Source organism: Arvicola amphibius, chromosome 6 (assembly GCF_903992535.2).
Source record: "Arvicola amphibius chromosome 6, mArvAmp1.2, whole genome shotgun sequence".
Classification (NCBI taxonomy): domain Eukaryota; kingdom Metazoa; phylum Chordata; class Mammalia; order Rodentia; family Cricetidae; genus Arvicola; species Arvicola amphibius.
The window spans coordinates 71,596,874-71,614,153 of record NC_052052.2 but is presented as its reverse complement, the minus strand read 5'-3'; the positions used below and the strand labels follow the sequence as shown (position 1 = coordinate 71,614,153).

Below are 17,280 nucleotides of genomic sequence, written 5' to 3'. Positions count from 1 at the left end.
TATCCTCTTCAATTTCTTTCTTCAAAGACTTAAAGTTCTTGTCAAATAAATCCTTCACTTCCTTGGTTAGAGATACTCCAAGATACCTTATGCTATTTGTGGCTATTGTGAAAGGTGATACTTCTCTGATTTCCCTCTCTGCTTCTTTATCCTTTGTGTATAGGAGGGCGACTGATTTTTTTGGAGTTGATCTTGTAACCTGCCACGTTACTGAAGGAGTTTATCAGCTGTAGGAGTTCTTTGGTGGAGTTTTTGGGGTCGCTTATGTACACTATCATATCATCTTCAAATAATGAAAGTTTAACTTCTTCCTTTCCAATTCGAATCCCCTTGATTCCCTTATGTTGTCTTATTGCTATTGCTAGAACTTCAAGCACTATATTGAAGAGATAAGGAGAGAGTGGACAGCCTTATCGTGTTCCTGAATTTAGTGGGATAGCCTTGAGTTTCTCTCTGTTTAATTTGATGTTAGCTGTCGGCTTGCTGTAAATAGCTTTTATTATATTTAGGAATGACCCTTGTATCCCTAATCTCTCCAAGACCTTTATCATAAAAGGGTGCTGAATTTTGTCAAATGCTTTTTCAGCATCTAATGAGATGACCATATGGTTTTTTTCCTTCAGTTTATTTATATGATGGATTACATTGATAGATTTTCGTATGTTGAACCAGTCCTGCATCTCTGGGATGAAGCCTACTTGATCGTAATGGATAATTTTTCTAATGTGTTCTTGGATTCGGTTTGCCAGTATTTTATTGAGAATTTTTGCGTCAATGTTCATGAGTGAGATTGGTCTTTGTGTGGTTTAGGTATCAGGGTAACTGTAGCTTCATAGAAGGAATTTGGCAGTGACTCTTGTGTTTCTATATTATGAAATACCTTAAGGAGTATAGGTATTAGGTCTTCTTGGAAGTTCTGGTAGAATTCCTCATTGAAACCATCTGGTCCTGGGCTCTTTTTGGTAGGGAGGTTTCTGATAACAGTTTCTAATTCTTCGCGACTAACAGGACGATTTAGAGCATTTACCTGGTCCTGGTTTAACTTTGGTATATGATATTTATCTAAAAAGCTGTCCATTTCTTTTACATTTTCCAATTTTGTGGCATACAGGCTTTTGTAGTAAGATCTAATGATTCTCTGAATTTCCTCTGTGTCTGTGGTTATGTCCCCCTTTTCATTTCTGATCTTATTAATTTGTGTGTTCTCCCTCTGCCGTTTGATTAGTTTGGCTAAGGGTTTGTCAATCTTGTTGATTTTCTCCAAGAACCAGCTTCTTGTTTCATTTATTCTTTGGATTGTTTTCTGTGTTTCTATTTTGTTGATTTCTGCCCTCAGTTTGATTATTTTCAGTCTTCTACTTCTCCTAGGTGAGTTTGCTTCTTTTTTTCCAGAGCTTTCAGGTGTGCTGTTAAGTCACCAATGAGTGCTTTCTCCATTTTCTTTAAGTGGGCACTTAGTGCTATGAACTTTCCTCTTAGCACTGCTTTCATTGTGTCCCATAGGTTTGAGTATGTTGTGTCTTTGTTTTCATTAAATTCAAGAAAGACTTTAATTTCTTTCTTTATTTCTTCCTTGACCCAGGTGTGGGTCAGTAGTTGACTGTTCAGTTTCCATGAGTTTGTTGGCTTTCTGGGGGAGCATTGTTGTTGAATTCTAATTTTAATCCATGGTGATCCGATAAGACACAGGTGGTTACTAATATTTTTTTGTAACTGTGGAAGTTTGCTTTGTTACCAAGTATATGGTCAATTTTCGAAAAGGTTCCATGAGCCGCAGAGAAGAAGGTATATTCTTTCCTATTTGGGTGGAATGTTCTATAGATGTCTGTTAAGTCCATTTGGTTCATTACCTCCATTAAGTCTTTCAATTCTCTGTTAGGTTTCTGTCTGATTGACCTGTCCATTGGTGAGAAAGGAGTCTTGACGTCTCCTACTATTAGTGTGTGTGGTTTGATTGCTGCCTTGAGTTCTAGTAATGTTTCTTTTACATAAGTGGGAGCTTTTATATTAGGGGCATAGATATTCAGGATTGAGACTTCATTCTGAAGGATTTTGCCTGTAATGAGTATAAAGTGTCCCTTTCCATCTCTTCTGATTGATTTTACTTTGAAGTCAACTTTGTTAGAAATTAGTATGGCCACACCCACTTGTTTCTTCGGACCATTAGGTTGATAAACCTTTTCCCAACCCTTTACTCTGAGTAGGTGTCTGTCTTTGTGGTTGAGGTGTGTTTCTTGTAAACAGCAAAATGTTGGATCCTGTTTTCGTATGCAGTCTCTTAGCCTGTGCCTTTTTATAGGTGAATTGAGTCCATTGATATTAAGTGATATTAATGACCAGTGGTTGTTAACTTCGGTCATTTTTTGTAGTAGAGTTTGTGTGTTTCCCTTCTTCAAGTTGTGCTGATGAAGGGTCGCTAGAAGCCTGGGTTATTGTGGGCATTGTTGGACTCCTTGGTTTGTGATTTTCCTTCTATTACTTTCTGTAAGGCTGATTTGTGGCTACGTATTGTTTAAATCTGTTTTTGTCCTGGAATATCTTGTGTTCTCCATCAATGGTGAATGCAAGCTTTGCTGGGTATAGTAGTCTAGGCTTGCATCCATGTTCCCTTAGTGTCTGTAGCACATCTATCCAAGCTCTTCTGGCTTTCATGGTTTCCATTGAGAAATCAGGTGTAATTCTGATAGTTTTCCCTTTATATGTTACTTGACCATTTTCCTTTGCAGCTCTTAATATCTGTTCTTTATTCTGTATGTTTTGTGTTTTGATTATTATATGGCATGGGGATGCTTTCTTTTGATCCAGTCTATTTGGTGTTCTGTAGGCTTCTTGTACCTTCATAGGAACATCCTTCTTTAGGTTGGGGAAGTTTTCTTCTATAATTTTGTTGAATATGTTTTCTGGGCCTTTGAGTTGTAATTCTTCTCCTTCTTCTACCCCAATTATTCTTAGGTTTGGTCTTTTCATGTTGTCCCAGATTTCCTGAATGTTTTGTGTTAAGAATTTGTTAGATTTGTTTAGTTCTTTAATCTGTGAATATATTTCCTCTATAGTATCTAAGAGTCCGAGATTCTTTCTTCCATCTCTTGCATTCGGTTGGAAATACTTGTCTCAGAAGTTTCTGTTCATTTACTCAGAGTTTCCATTTCCAGTCTTCCCTCAGATTGTGTTTTCTTCAATACCTCCATTTCATTTATCAGGTCTTGTACTGTTTCCCTTACCTGTTTGATTGCTTTTTCTTGTTTTTCTTCTTTTTCTTGTTTTTCTTGGGTATCTTTGAGAGATTTATTTATTTTGTCTACCTTTTTGTTTGTCATATCCATTTCTTTATGGCAGTTTTTTACCTCCTGTTTAAGGTCCTCTATTATTTTCATAAAGTACTGTTTAAGGTCGGTTTCTTCTATATCTTCTGGGGTAGGGTGTTCAATTCTTGTTGTTTCAGGATGTCTGGATTGTGGTGATGTCACGTTGCCTTTCATGTTGTTGGAGGAGCTCCTGCATTGGCGCCTGCCCATCTCTTCCTTTAAGAGGAGCCCGGAGGCGCTTGGTGTCCTAGACCAATCTTTGCTGTGACTGAAACTGGTTGGATCTCCCCAGTGCCAGAGGAGGACCTATTCCTTGTGTCACAATCTGAAGAAGCCCGCACTCCCTTGCAGGAATCCTCAGACCTGCCTGGAGGCCAGAGTCTGAGCCCTTTTGGTGGATGGCCTTAGAACAGGAGCAGGACACCTGAGAACATTAGGGAAGGCTTGGGAGAGGCAGGGACGCAAGAAACAGAGACAAGCCTGCAGAGGGAGCTGGGGGGAGGGGGTCTGTGCTCTCTTCCAGGGCAGGTTGCCCCAGGGTCAGCATTCACTCACCAGTTCAGATGGAATGTCAGGGCACAGGATCAGGGATTCCAGGCAGCCCAGGGACACTGCCCAGAGAAAAGAGCCAAGGTGGGGGCAGGGCGGGCTGGAATATCACACAGTGAACCTCGCAGCACAATCTGATGGAGCCTGCACCCCTCCGCAGGAATCCTCAGACCTGCCTGGAGGCCAGAGTCTGACCCCTTTGGGTGGATGGCCTCAGTACAGGAGCAGGACACCTGAAAACACTAGGGAAGGCTTGGGAGAGACAGGGTATTGAGAAACAGAGATGAGCCTGCAGAGGGAGCTGGGGGAAGGGGGTTTGTGCTCTCTTCCAGGACAGGTTGCCCCAGGGTCCGCATTCACTAACCAGTTCAGATGGAATGTCAGGGCACAGGGTGATTTCAGCTTTTTAAATGCTAAGTAGTGTTTCATTTTGTATACTTCCTATGTTTATCTACCCATCAGTTGAAGGACATATAGGTTGTTCTGATTTCCTAACTATTTTTGTGTAGATGGAGCAGCGGGCTATGTTCCTGCCACCTGGCTCCTGGCCACTTGGCTAGCTTATGCCCCAAAATAACAACACACAAATTGTATTCTTTTAAACACTGCTTGGCCTGTTAGCTCTAGCCTCTTACTGGCTAGCTCTCACATCTTGATTAACCCATATTTAGTAATCTGTGTAGCACCATGGGAAGATTCTAGCCTGCATCCATCTCAGAGAGCAGAGTCATGGCGACTGCCCGAGGCATCTGCCTCACTCCCAGCATCCTGTTCTGTCTACTCCACCCACCTATGTTCTGACCTATCAGGCCAAGCAGTTTCTTTATTAATTAACCAATGAAATCATCAGATAGACAGAAGACACACCTACATCAATTTTGACTAGATCAGAATTAAACATGGCTAAGTAAGTATTTGTGCTGTAGGATGTAACTAACTGCTTTGAGCCAGGGAGAAGCATGTTGGGTCACATAGTAGATTTATTATGAACCTTTTCAATATCTTTCACACTGGTTTGCAGAATGGTTTCACCAGTGTGCATTTTCACTAATGATGAAAGAGAGTTCCCCCCTCCCCACATTCTCTCCAGCCTTGGTTGTCAGTTGTTAATGAATTCACAAAGTTGTTTTAATTTGCATGTCCCTAGTTGCTAAGGATGATTTATATTTCTTGACATACTTTTTAGCAATTTTTATTTCTTAAGAACTCTGTTCAGATCCATAGCACATTTTTTAATTGAGTCATTTGTGGATTTTACTTCTTTTTTTGAGTTCTTTATATATTCTGGATATTAATCCTCTGTCAGATGTATACCTAGCAAAGAATCTCTCCCAGACTGTAGTTTTCTTCACTGGATACTTTCCTATGCTGTACAGTTAACACCTGGAAGACAGGAAAGTACATAATTAGTTTCCTTGATTAAAAATGGACCTGAATAATTTTTCAGACTGTTACCATTGATTAAGATGTGTTACAGATAATCTGCACTAAACTGTTATGAGAATTATAAAATTTTCAATTGATTTTCTTTTTACTGTTTCTTTTCAAACTCAAGAAAATTTACTGAGTTTATATTCTATTAGTGTGTCTCACAGGGCAGTGTATCTTTATAGCACAATTACTTTTTGGTTCTATCTTGATGCGATGTCAACAGAGATACTGATTGTAAAAGAAATAATGTGTGTGTGTGTATATATATATGTATATATCATCTTAGCTAATACTGTGCATATTCAGGCACAATTCATATGTAGTTATCACAGAAAGCCTTAGTAGCCAGTATACTTTTTATTGAAAATGGGTTTTTTTCATACAGTATATTCTGATTACAGTTTTCCTCCTTCGTTCTTTTCCACATCTTTCTACCTTTCCCATTCATCCAACTCTACACCATTTTTTCTCTCCCTCTTTGGAAAAAAAAAACCACAGTCATACACACAACTAAAACAGAAAAACAAAAAAAGCATAATAAAGAAACTATATAGACACAGACACACAAGAACAAAACCCATAAGAAACTATAATATACAAGTTAGATCAAAACATAAAGACCAGTTAGATCAAACTTGCCCAATCAAAACAACATGAGACAATAAGAAAATCTACAAAATACCATTGAATTCATTTTGTGTTGGTCATCTACTGCTGGTAATGGAGCCAACCCTTAAGTGTAGTATGTACCAAGTGACTCTAGTGGAGAGAAAAAGTAGGGGGGTGTTTGTTATTATTGTTGTTGTAATGTTGTTCCTGTTTTAAATGGTAGTCAACTAGAGCTTCTTGGATAAGTGTAGGAGTTTATGCCCATTTCTCCTTCTCAGCCCTGGTATTCCTAAATTTCAATAATCTCTCAATGTTGTGCCACCAGCCACCTGAGGACCACATGTTTATACACAGGAGACCATTGGGCATATTTCATATTCAAACCATATTAGTTCTGCCAATAATTCATCAGTTCTCAGTTGACCCTTCTTCAAGAAGAGAGCCCAAATTAGTTTGCCAAATGATAAGAAAATGTCTGTTCTGGAATTGTCCCTTGTTGTAACACATTTAGCTCCTTCTTCCCTCATGAATTCTTTTTAATGTTAACTGTTCTGACTATTGTCCAAACTTTGGGAAGAATAATATTTGAGAGTGAATTATATAGCCTACTTAATATGTAAGTGTGAGCATTTATGAAGACTAAAACATACCCATTTATAAGGTGACTCCATTGAGTGTATACCTTTAACACCTGGATCTTGCTGTTGGTGTTACCCTGTAGAGTGAAGAGCAGGTGAAGTCATAAATACCAAAACCTTGGTGAGGCTGTCTTTTGTGCAGCCACAAACCTGAGAATAAAATATGTACTTTACTGAGAAAGAAAAAAGAAAAAATATATTGGGAATCAGAGATGACTATTAAAACAACAGAAGGTATTTTTCTGTGTTCTGTCTAATATGACCTAAACATAAGTGATGCATGTAGATTATCTTCTAGTATAGAATATATCATTTTTCCATATAAAGTGCTCACCCTTTCACATCTATCTTGTATTTATATTTACTGAGCAAATGTTGACGATGGTCTTTCCTTGCTAAGTAATTATGTGTCTGCTGTTTTAAAACTTTTTGGTTGATTATAAATAATTGGTTGCTTAAAAATTTGGAAAATTTTTAAGAACTATTCTCTCTTGTGTTTCCATAATCAGTGGAAACTACAGAGAAGTAAATTCAGTAGTAAGTAATGAAAACCCCTATGTGTCATCTGTTTCAACAATACTTAGTTGGATGGTTCTTCTATTTCATACTGGGCTGACTTCTGTACCTCTGATCAGTTACTGAGTTCTGTTGGTGTCTAACATCCTAATTATAATCGATGTCACTCATTTTTTAGAAACCAAATTTGTGTTTTATGTGCCTGAGTCCCTGAGCACAAAATCCCACCAATCCCTCAGCTCTCCCCGGAATCAGGCCACAAAAACCTACTAATCCAAGCATCCCTGGAAAGCTCTACCACCCTCTCTCCTAAGAAACCCTAAATAAGTCCTGTACTCTGTTTACTTTGCTGCTCCTCACAGTAGAGACAGTCACCCTCCTGGATTTTTCCTTCCCAGTAAATTTCTTGAGTGAGGTTTGTTGTGCGGTGTGACATTTTCAACCAGATGTAACAACTTTCACAATTGCTGGAGCAGAGTGGAACTGTAACACTTTGGGGACACATTCCCTAGCAGAGCAGAACTGTTACAATCTAGGGGATCTAAAGTCCCTGAAGAGAAAAAAAAAAAAACAGTAGTGTCCAAGGCTTCTTGAACATAATGCTCTGAATTAATATATGATTACTTCTCTAAAATAGACTTTTGACCTAAGCAAGCTAAACCACAGCCTGGTTCAGACTCAAACTATTAGGTCACACTTTGCTTAGGATCTAAAGTAACATTGGGACACATGCAAAAATTATGTGTCTTAAAATGAAATATCACCACAAAGAATATTGGATTCTGGACAAGCCTGTATAAACATGGGGAAATACCACTCAGATGATCTATTAAAAAGCAGGAGAAATTTAGCTTTCTAAAGTATCACTACCATAAAAAAGACCTGTAGAAATGAGGTAAAATGAGCCTAAAATGATGTGGCAGATAAGTAGAACTGAATTGGATAATAGATTCTCTTTTTCAGAGTTTCATGGAAGGGGATAGGAAATCACCAAGGTCATCATGAAGTCAGTTGATCAAGTTTTAAAGTGTCATGTCAGTGTTCAACTTCTTGAAGTTGATTATTGTGTAGAGCTGTGATTATATGAAGGATACCTCTCTCTTAGAAAACAAACATTGAATAATTCATATGATGAATACCATGATATACATGGATTCAAAGTAGTTAAAAAAAAAACCTTAGGGGATTGAGGTGCAGAGCTCACTTTTAGAGTGCTTGCCGGCACACCTGAGACCTAATCTCTATCCTTCTACTTCCCACATGCACCAAAAATTTAGACAATAAAGCACATTGTAAGATGTTAGTAATCAGTGGCCAACAAGTAGTAGATGAGTAGTTTATTTTTTACTAATTATATTCTTGAAATTTGAAATTATTCTCTCATACTAAATTTTAAAAACTTAAATTTGCAAGGTGACATTGGCACATGCCTTTAATTCTAGCACTGGTAAGCAGAGGCAGTTGGAGCAAGTTCTAGGACAGCTACAACTCACAGAGAAATGCTGTCTTGAAATGCAACCCTCCCCCCAAAGGAAGCAGAACAAAAAAAAAAAAAAAAACACCTTAAACTAGGTGGTGGTGACAGACGCCTTTAATCCCAGCACTTGTGAGGCAGAGGCAGGCGGATCTCTGTGAGTTCGAGGCCAGCCTGGTGTAGAAGAGCTAGTTCCAGGACAGGCACCAAAGCTACATGGAGGAATCTCGAAAACAAAAAACAAAAAACAAAAAACAAAAACAAAAAAAAAAAAAAAAAAAAAACCACAAAACACTTGACCAAATTGGTTATTGTTTCCAAAAAAAATACTTTTTATTTTCTGTTCATTTTTTTAATTTCTGTCAATTTTCTTTTTTTTTCTGTCTTACAGAAATCCAAAACTTGTGAGAAAGCCATCTCTGTGGGCCAGACAGTCATCACAAAGCATCGGAACACTCGGTACTACAGCTGCAGAGTGATAGATGTGACATCTCAGACCTTCTATGAGGTCATGTTTGATGATGGCTCCTTCAGCAGAGATACATTTCCTGAGGACATTGTGGTAAGTAGGTTTTTCCTGAGTTCCTGATCCCTCAGAAATGTTTGTAACTAATTTGTCTATTACCATTGATAATTTTGATGTTAATTATCCTTTGTAGTATACAGATACAGAGGGAATTTTTTTCCAACTCTTTTGAGAAATTTTCTTTAGCCAAGGAACATAAGATACACTCGGCTTTTTTTTTTTTTTTTTTTTTTTTTTTTTGTCTTGTCCGCTACTACAGAAAAATATCTAAGACTGGGTAATAAGTAAAAAATAGGAATGTATTTGTTTGAGTTGTGAGAAGGCAAGGCAATCCAAGTTCTTATATTTGGTCTGGCAAGTTCCTTCTTTCTGAACTCTCACATGGCACAGGGTAAGGTGGCCATTTTCTCTAGAGCTTACACAGTTATCAGTCCCAAGTACCAGACAACAGCCTTCCTGGGTCTAAACATCTGCAAATTCTTTTCTGACTTTGATGGTGAGGTTAGGAGATAGGGCCTTTTATATAGTTCAGGTTGCCCTAGAACTTATAATGTATCCCAGGCTGTTATCTAACTGGGAATGATCCTTCTGCCTCATTCACCCTCACAAATACTGGGACTACAATATGAACCACCTGCCCTGATTTGATAATGTACCCAAGTCCAGCTTCAGCAGGTCAGAGAAAATGAAGAGATTTGAAATAGATGCTACACCCCTTCTTTACTTTACTTTTTTATTTCTTCTTCTTTACTTCTATTTTTCTCTTATCCCTTTTATACCCCCTAACATGACAATTTTATGCAAGAAAATATAACCTCACAACCATGTTACATATTTTCCAAAAACAAATTAGAATCTTTACACAAGAGGAAATCACATTATGATCATATTACATGTTTTCCTTGGAATCTCACAAGTTGAACATTTTCCATTATATTAGTTTTTCCACCATAATATTTTTACCCCAAAGTAATGATTCTTTTATTATTGATTAACAAATTTTTAAGAAAGCCAGGAGTGTCAACAAAGTGGCATATCAAGTTGAAGTAGGAGTATGCATATCCGCCTGTATTTAGCCTGTGAAACACAACCCAACATGAGGAACAGGTTCCCAAAAGCCATAGGAGTCCCACAAGGAGATCAAACCATGCAACTGTCACACCTATGTAGAGGGCCTAGACTGGTCCCGTGCAGGCTCACTAACTGTCCGTCCAGCACCTCTGAGCTTCCATGAGCCCAGGTTAGTTGTTCCTGTTGGTTCCTTTGTGATGACCCTCACCCCCCTGGCTTATACTGTGCGTTCTTCCTCTCTTCAACAGGATTCCCCAAGCTCAGCCCAGTGCCTTGCTGTGAATCTCTGCATCTCTTTTCATCAATTACTAGAGGAAGGTTCCCTAACAACAGTTTGGGTAGTTGCCAGTCTGATCATAGGTGATGGCCAACTCAGGCCATCCATCCACCATTGCTAGTTATCTCAGCTGGAGTCATCCCTATAGATTTGTGGGAGTCTACCTTGCATCAAGTTTCCACCTGACCCCTAAATGACTCCCCCATGAGACCATCTTCTTCATTACTGTCCCCTCTCCATCCACTCCCCAATCGGATCCCTCATGTTCATATCACCACCTGCCCCCTGTCTACCCAGAAGATCTCTTCTATTTCTCCTTCCCAGGGAAATCCATTTGTCCCCCCTTTGTGCTGTCCTTGTTACCTAGCTTCTGTGATGTTGGACTGTTGCATGGTTATCCTTTACTTTACAACTAATATCCACTCACGAGTAAGTACATACCATGCTTGTGTTTCCGGGTCTGGGTTGCCTCACTCGAGATGATTTTTTTTTCTAGTTCTATCTACTTGCCTGCAAATTTTCTGATGTTATTGTCTTAAATAGCTGAATTATAATCTGAAGGCATTTACCAGATTGTATTGTCTTCAGATAATATATCTCCTTGCTAAGTGAAATTTATCTTCACTTTGGGAAATTATTCAGGGTTCTTTGTTTTATGAACTTATTCCAAGCAACATTTGAGAATTATAGCCTCTGAATTTTCTTGCCTGTCCCTATACTTAGTCCTGTCCATAATTCTTTTTGCAGTAGATGTGTAGTCACATCTTGATGGAACCTTAATCTATATTTGCCTTTTGACTAGTGAATTGACTGTTCTTTCAAGTGCTTACTACTCAGTTACCACTCCTTTGTTGAAAGTTTATTTAAATTGATAAAATAGTTTTATTTCTGTTGAGCTGCAAGAGATTGTGTGTGCGCACGTGCATGCTTGCATAACTGTATGCAATGTATAATTTACAAATATTTTCTGGTTTTTTCCCAGTCTGTTTGCTTTCCAGTAATGTCTAGAGTAATGAATTACATGTCTTTCTAAAGCCCAATTTTATTATTTTATGTTTATTTAACATATATAGTTTACATATGTGTGTATATGTATATATCTACGTAACATGTGTGTATTAGGAAGAAAGATGATAGATAGATAGATAGATAGATAGATAGATAGATAGATAGATAGATAGATAGATAGAGATGAGAGTGAGTTATGGCACTTAGGGTGATTATGTCCCCCCAGTGAGCAGCAGACTAGCTAACAAAAGCCCCAGCTTCAGTCATGAGAAGCCTCCCTTCCAGTTTTTATTCAGAGCAGTCGAAGAAATTTCCAAAGTAACACAAGCTATTGCCATTGTTTTGATTTGCCTTTCAGAACTTGATATTAAGACATTATTGCTGGAGACAGCACACACATTTTGAACACAGAATTAAGAGGGATTTAGATGAAACTTAACAGGAAGCCTCCTCTGAGTACTAGCTTTCATCATTTTAGAAGGTGCTATGTGAGCTGCTAAGGAAGAAAACAGTCAGTACACCTACCCTCTTCCTTAGCTATACAGTCTACATACCACAACACTGACCAGCAAGGTGACCCAAAGAGCATGGTAATGTCTTAGGACCTCTCAATGGGAAGTCATCCTAGTACTAGGAACCCAGCAAACTAGTTATGGCTGCATAGCCCCTAGAAACTATTATTGTCACTTTCCTAAACCACTATAATTCCTAAATTTATTTCAAATATTTATACTTTATAAAAATTTGTTTTGTTAATTTTTTTCCAGACCAATTAGTTTCCCCTCCCTCCCTCTTTGCCTCTCAACCTTTCCCTCCTAACCTTCCCTCTTCCCCCACACCCCAGTTCACTTCTCCTCCTCCTTTCTCTTCAGAAAGGGCATATCTCCCATGTATATTAGTCAGCCATAGTATATACAGTAAGACTAGGCACTGCTTCTTCTATTGACACTGAACGAGGAAACCAAGGGTGAGGAAAGAGTCCCAAAAGCAGATAACAGTCAAAAACAACACCTGTTCCCACTGTTAGGAAACCCATAAAAAGACAAAGCTACACAGCTATAACATGTGTAGAGGGCCTGTAGGTATATATTAGCCATAAACTAATGGAAAACTATGATACAATTCATCGGCCCAAAGAAGCTGAGTAACAAGGAGGCCTGGGGATGAGTGAGGGGAGGACACAGCTGAATTTCACTGTGAAGGGGAAATAAAATAAAATAAACATCACAGGTGGATTTCTTGTTATATATGTCATTTGCATGTAGAATGGCTACTGAATTTTATTGAGTACATACTACTTTATCAGCTGCAGTTTTCAAGTGTTTTTACGGTTCTTTCATGTACAAAACTATATTATCTGCAAATAAGGATGCTTTGACTTCCCCTTTTTTTTATTTTTATCTCCTCTATCTCCTTCACTTGTCTTACTGCTCTAACAAAGACTTTAAGAGATGTGTTAACCAGGAGAGGGGAGAATGGACATTCTTGTCTTGTTCCTGATAGTAATAAGAATGCTTTGAGTTTTTCTCCATTTACCAATATGTTGGCTGTATGTTTGCTGTATATTATGTCAACATATATGAATGATATATCCTCTATTGTCCCTAGATTCTCCAGTACTTTTCTCATGAAAATATTTAGACTTTGTCAGAGGCCTTTTCTGCATCTAAAGAAATGATCATTTTGATTTCTGTCCTGGATCTATTTATGTAGTGGATTACATTTATTGATTTGTGTCTGCTGGACCTTTCCTATATCTCTGGAATGAAGCCAACTTGGTCATGGTGGATAATCTTTTTGATGTGTTAATAAATTTGGTTGCAAGTACTTTATTAAGAATTTTTGAATCCATGTTCATCAGAGTTACCATCCTATAATATTTTTTCTTGGCTCTTTGTTTTTGTTATAAGATTAAAACTAACTTCATAAAAGAATTTGGAAATGTTCCTTTTCTATTTTGAAAAGTACTGGTGTTAGTTCGTCTTTAAAAGTCTGGTAGAATTCTACACTAAATCCTTCTGGTCCTGATCTTTTTTTTTTTTTAATTTGCGAGATTTTTAAGTAATGTTTCTGCCTCATTGGAAGTTATGGGTCAATTTAAGTTGTTCATTTTATCTTGAATAAGTTTGATAGGACATATATATGTAGAAATCCATTTATTCCTTTAAGGTTTTCCAGTTTGGTAGAATATATATTGCTATCCTGTTGCTGTATTTTTTTTTCTTTACTGAGAAAGAAATATTTCTGCTTATGTCTTCTGACTAGTTTTTGTTTGAAGTCTGTTTTGTTGGATATTAAATAACTTTACCTAGTTGTTTCTTAGTTCAATTGTTTAGAATACCTTTTTTCATGCTTTTACTCTAAAGTGCTGTCAACCATTAATGGTGAAGTATGTTTCTGAAGGCAACTCTGGGGAGTTTACTCTTAATTGTTTTGTGGGGTGGGGGAAAGGTCATGGAACAAAACACCAAAAGAGAAAAATTTTAATACTGTTTGTGGGGCCACTAGGAACATCTGTGGAAGCAGTGACCTGCTCACTTAGTGGGATGTAGCAGAGGAGCATTTATATTTGGGAACAAACACAATTCTTTTGAGGCAACTGAAGCAGGACATATCCCGTCTGCTCTACCTGCCATGTTTCCTCTATCCCTTGCCTTTCCTCTGTTGCCTGAATCAATCTTATTGATTTAAGGTCCTTCACCCTGAGTATTTTCAAAACATACCTGACGTTCAGCTTCATTCATATGACATAGAAGCTCCTTAAACGCTCAGTTTTATTGTCTGTAAAATAGAGATAATAATCTGTCACTTCATGTGGTCTAATCTTGGGTTAAAGGAGGTAGGCATGTAGTCCTACCAGCCTCTGAGTATCTATTGGCATTTGATATAGATTTTTTTTTTACTGATGTTACTACTGATAGATCAACCACACTCTAGGGCATTCTCCACACCCAACACAAATTGGGCAATAAAATTTTGATTCCATGGGAATAAAAGAAAGAGTTAAATCTCTTCTTTGGACAAGTAGGGAGTTGGGAATGCATGCAGAAAGGTTTGAGAAAGAGGGTGAATATGATTTAACAAAAAATATACACTGTATCAAAATATTCCTTTAAAAAATCTCTCTGCTTCAAAGAGTAATTACAAAGATCAAATTGTATCTGTGCTAAAACACTTTGTTAATTGTAAAATGCTACAGAAATATTAGATGTTATAAATCATTAGCAGTTCTCTTCCTCAACTAAAATACTTTGTATTATTTGGGCTTCTGCTTGGATAACTCATTGTCAAATAGCAAATATGAAGTGTTAGTGTTTTATTTCTGCTTTTCTTATGAAACTCTTTTGCAACTTTATGGTGTAAATTAAATCTTTAAGTGTTCCTTTGCTTCATATCTCTTACCTGAACACCCAAACAAGATAGAATCTGTAAAACAGAGAGGCAGTTACTCCTTTCAATTGTCACAGTTCATCATTTGCTAAGATCTAAATGCATTCAAGTAGACACTTGCCTTAAAACATCTTTCCATTAATTCCACAGAGCAGAAACTGTGTGAAGCTGGGTCCTCCTGCTGAGGGAGAAGTCATCCAAGTCAAGTGGCCTGATGGCAAACTCTATGGGGCAAAGTATCTTGGATCAAATGTTGCCTATATGTATCAGGTGGGTGCTACTTTCTCTGTGGTTCTTGGTAAGATGGACAGTAGATACCAGAAAGTGATAACATGAGTGTGCTGTGCATAAAAAGCCACACAAGTTTTAGTGCATTTTATGGAAGACAAAATTTGAATTTCTTTTTTTGTTGTTGTTGTTGTTATTTTATTTTTAATTTTTTTATTAAGAATTTCTATCTCCTCCCCCCTTCCACTTCCCTCCCGTCTTCTCCACCCACACCCCCACTCCCTCCCTCTCCAGGCCAAAGAGCAGTCAGGGTTCCCTACACTATGGGAAGTCCAAGGTCCTCCCAACCTTCTCCAGGTCCAGGAAGGTGAGCATCCAAACTGACAAGGCTCCCACAGAGCCCGTCCATGCAGTAGAATCAAAGCCCAGTGCCTCTCAGTCAGCCTCCACCATCATCCACATTCAAAGAGTCCAGTTTGAACACATGCTCCATCAGTCCCATTCCAACTGGCCTTGGTGATCTCCATTAGATATGTCCCACCGTCTCAGTGGGTGAAAGTACCCCTCACGGTCCTGACTTACTTGCTCAGGTTCTCCCTCCTTCTGCTCCTCATTAGGACCTTGGGAGCTCAGTCCAGTGCTCCAATGTGGGTCTCTGTCTCTAACTCCATCCATCACCAGATGAAGGAAAAGAACTATATGATCATTTCATTAGATGCTGAAAAAGCATTTGACAAAATTCAACACCCCTTTATAATAAAGGTCTTGGAGAGATTAGGGATACAAGTTTCATTCCTAAATACAATAAAAGCAATATACAGCAAGCCGACAGCTAACATTAAATTAAATGGAGAGAAACTCAAAACCATCCCACTAAAATCAGGAACATGACAAGGCTCTCCACTCTTTCCATACCTCTTCAATATAGTGCTTGAAGTTCTAGCAATAGCAATAAGACAGCATAAGGAGATCACGGGGATTCAAATTGGAAAGGAAGAAGTCAAACTTTCGTTATTTGCAGATGACATGATAGTGTACATAAGTGACCCCAATAACTCTACCAAAGAACTCCTACAGCTGATAAACACCTTTAGCAATGTGGCAGGATACAAGATCAACTCCAAAAAAATCAGTTGCCCTCCTATACACAAAGGATAAAGAAGCAGAGAGAAAAATCAGAGAAACATCACCTTTCACGATAGCCACAAATAGTATAAAGTATCTTGGGGTAACTCTAACCAAGGAAATTAAAGATCTATTTGACAAGAACTTTAAGTCTTTGATGAAAGAAATTGAAGAGGATACCAGAACATGGAAGGATCTCCCTTGGTCTTGGATTGGGAGGATCAATATAGTAAAAATGGCAATTCTACCAAAAGCAATCTGTAGATTCAATGCAATCCCCATCAAAATCCCAACAAAATCCTTCACAGACCTTAAGAGAACAGTAATCAACTTTATATGGAAAAACAAAAAACCCAGGATAGCCAAAACAATCCTATACATTAAAAGTGCTTCCGGAGGCATTACCATCCCTGACTTCAATCTCTGTTACACAGCTACAGTAATGAAAACAGCTTGCTTGGTATTGGCACAAAAACAGGGATGTTGACCAATGGAATCGAACCGAAGACCCAGATATTAATCCACAAACCTATGAACACCTGATTTTTGACAAAGGAGCTAAAATTATACAATGGAAGAAAGAAAGCATCTTTAACAAATGGTGCTGGCATAACTGGATGTCAACCTGTAGAAGAATGAAAGTAGATCCATTTCTACTACATCACCATGCACAAAACTCAAGTCCAAATGGATTAAAGACCTCAATATTAATCTGACCACACTGAATCTGATAGAAGAGAAAGTGGGAAGTAGTCTACAACACATGGGCACTGGAGACCACTTCCTACGTAGAACCCCAGTAGGATAGACAATAAGATCAACATTGAATAAATGGGACCTCCTGAAACTGAGCAGCTTCTGTCAAGCAAAGGACACTGTCATTAAGACAAAAAGGCAACCTACTGACTGGGAGAACATCTTCACCAACCCCACATCAGACAAAGGTCTGATCTCCTAAATATGTAAAGAACTCAAGAAACTAGACTGTAAAATGCTAATTAACCCAATTAAAAAATGGGGCATTGAACTGAACAGAGAATTCTCAACAGAATAAGTTCAAATGGCCAAAAGACACTTAAGGTCATGTTCAACCTACTTAGCGATTAGGGAAATGCAAATCAAAACAACTCTAA

The 17,280-nt window shown here is 38.1% G+C and overlaps 1 protein-coding gene across 2 annotated transcripts in view; it reads left to right on the top strand.

Annotated features, from left to right (window-relative positions):
• The window catches only part of Kdm4c (lysine demethylase 4C), a 191,437-nt gene that overhangs the window by 160,709 nt on the left and 13,448 nt on the right, over positions 1 to 17,280 (top strand). For both annotated transcript variants that reach the window (XM_038332920.2, XM_038332922.1), the window contains exons 19-20: positions 8,914 to 9,084; positions 14,945 to 15,064. In XM_038332920.2, coding sequence (XP_038188848.1) covers positions 8,914 to 9,084; positions 14,945 to 15,064 — 291 coding nt within the window. The remainder of the gene's footprint in view (positions 1 to 8,913; positions 9,085 to 14,944; positions 15,065 to 17,280) is intronic.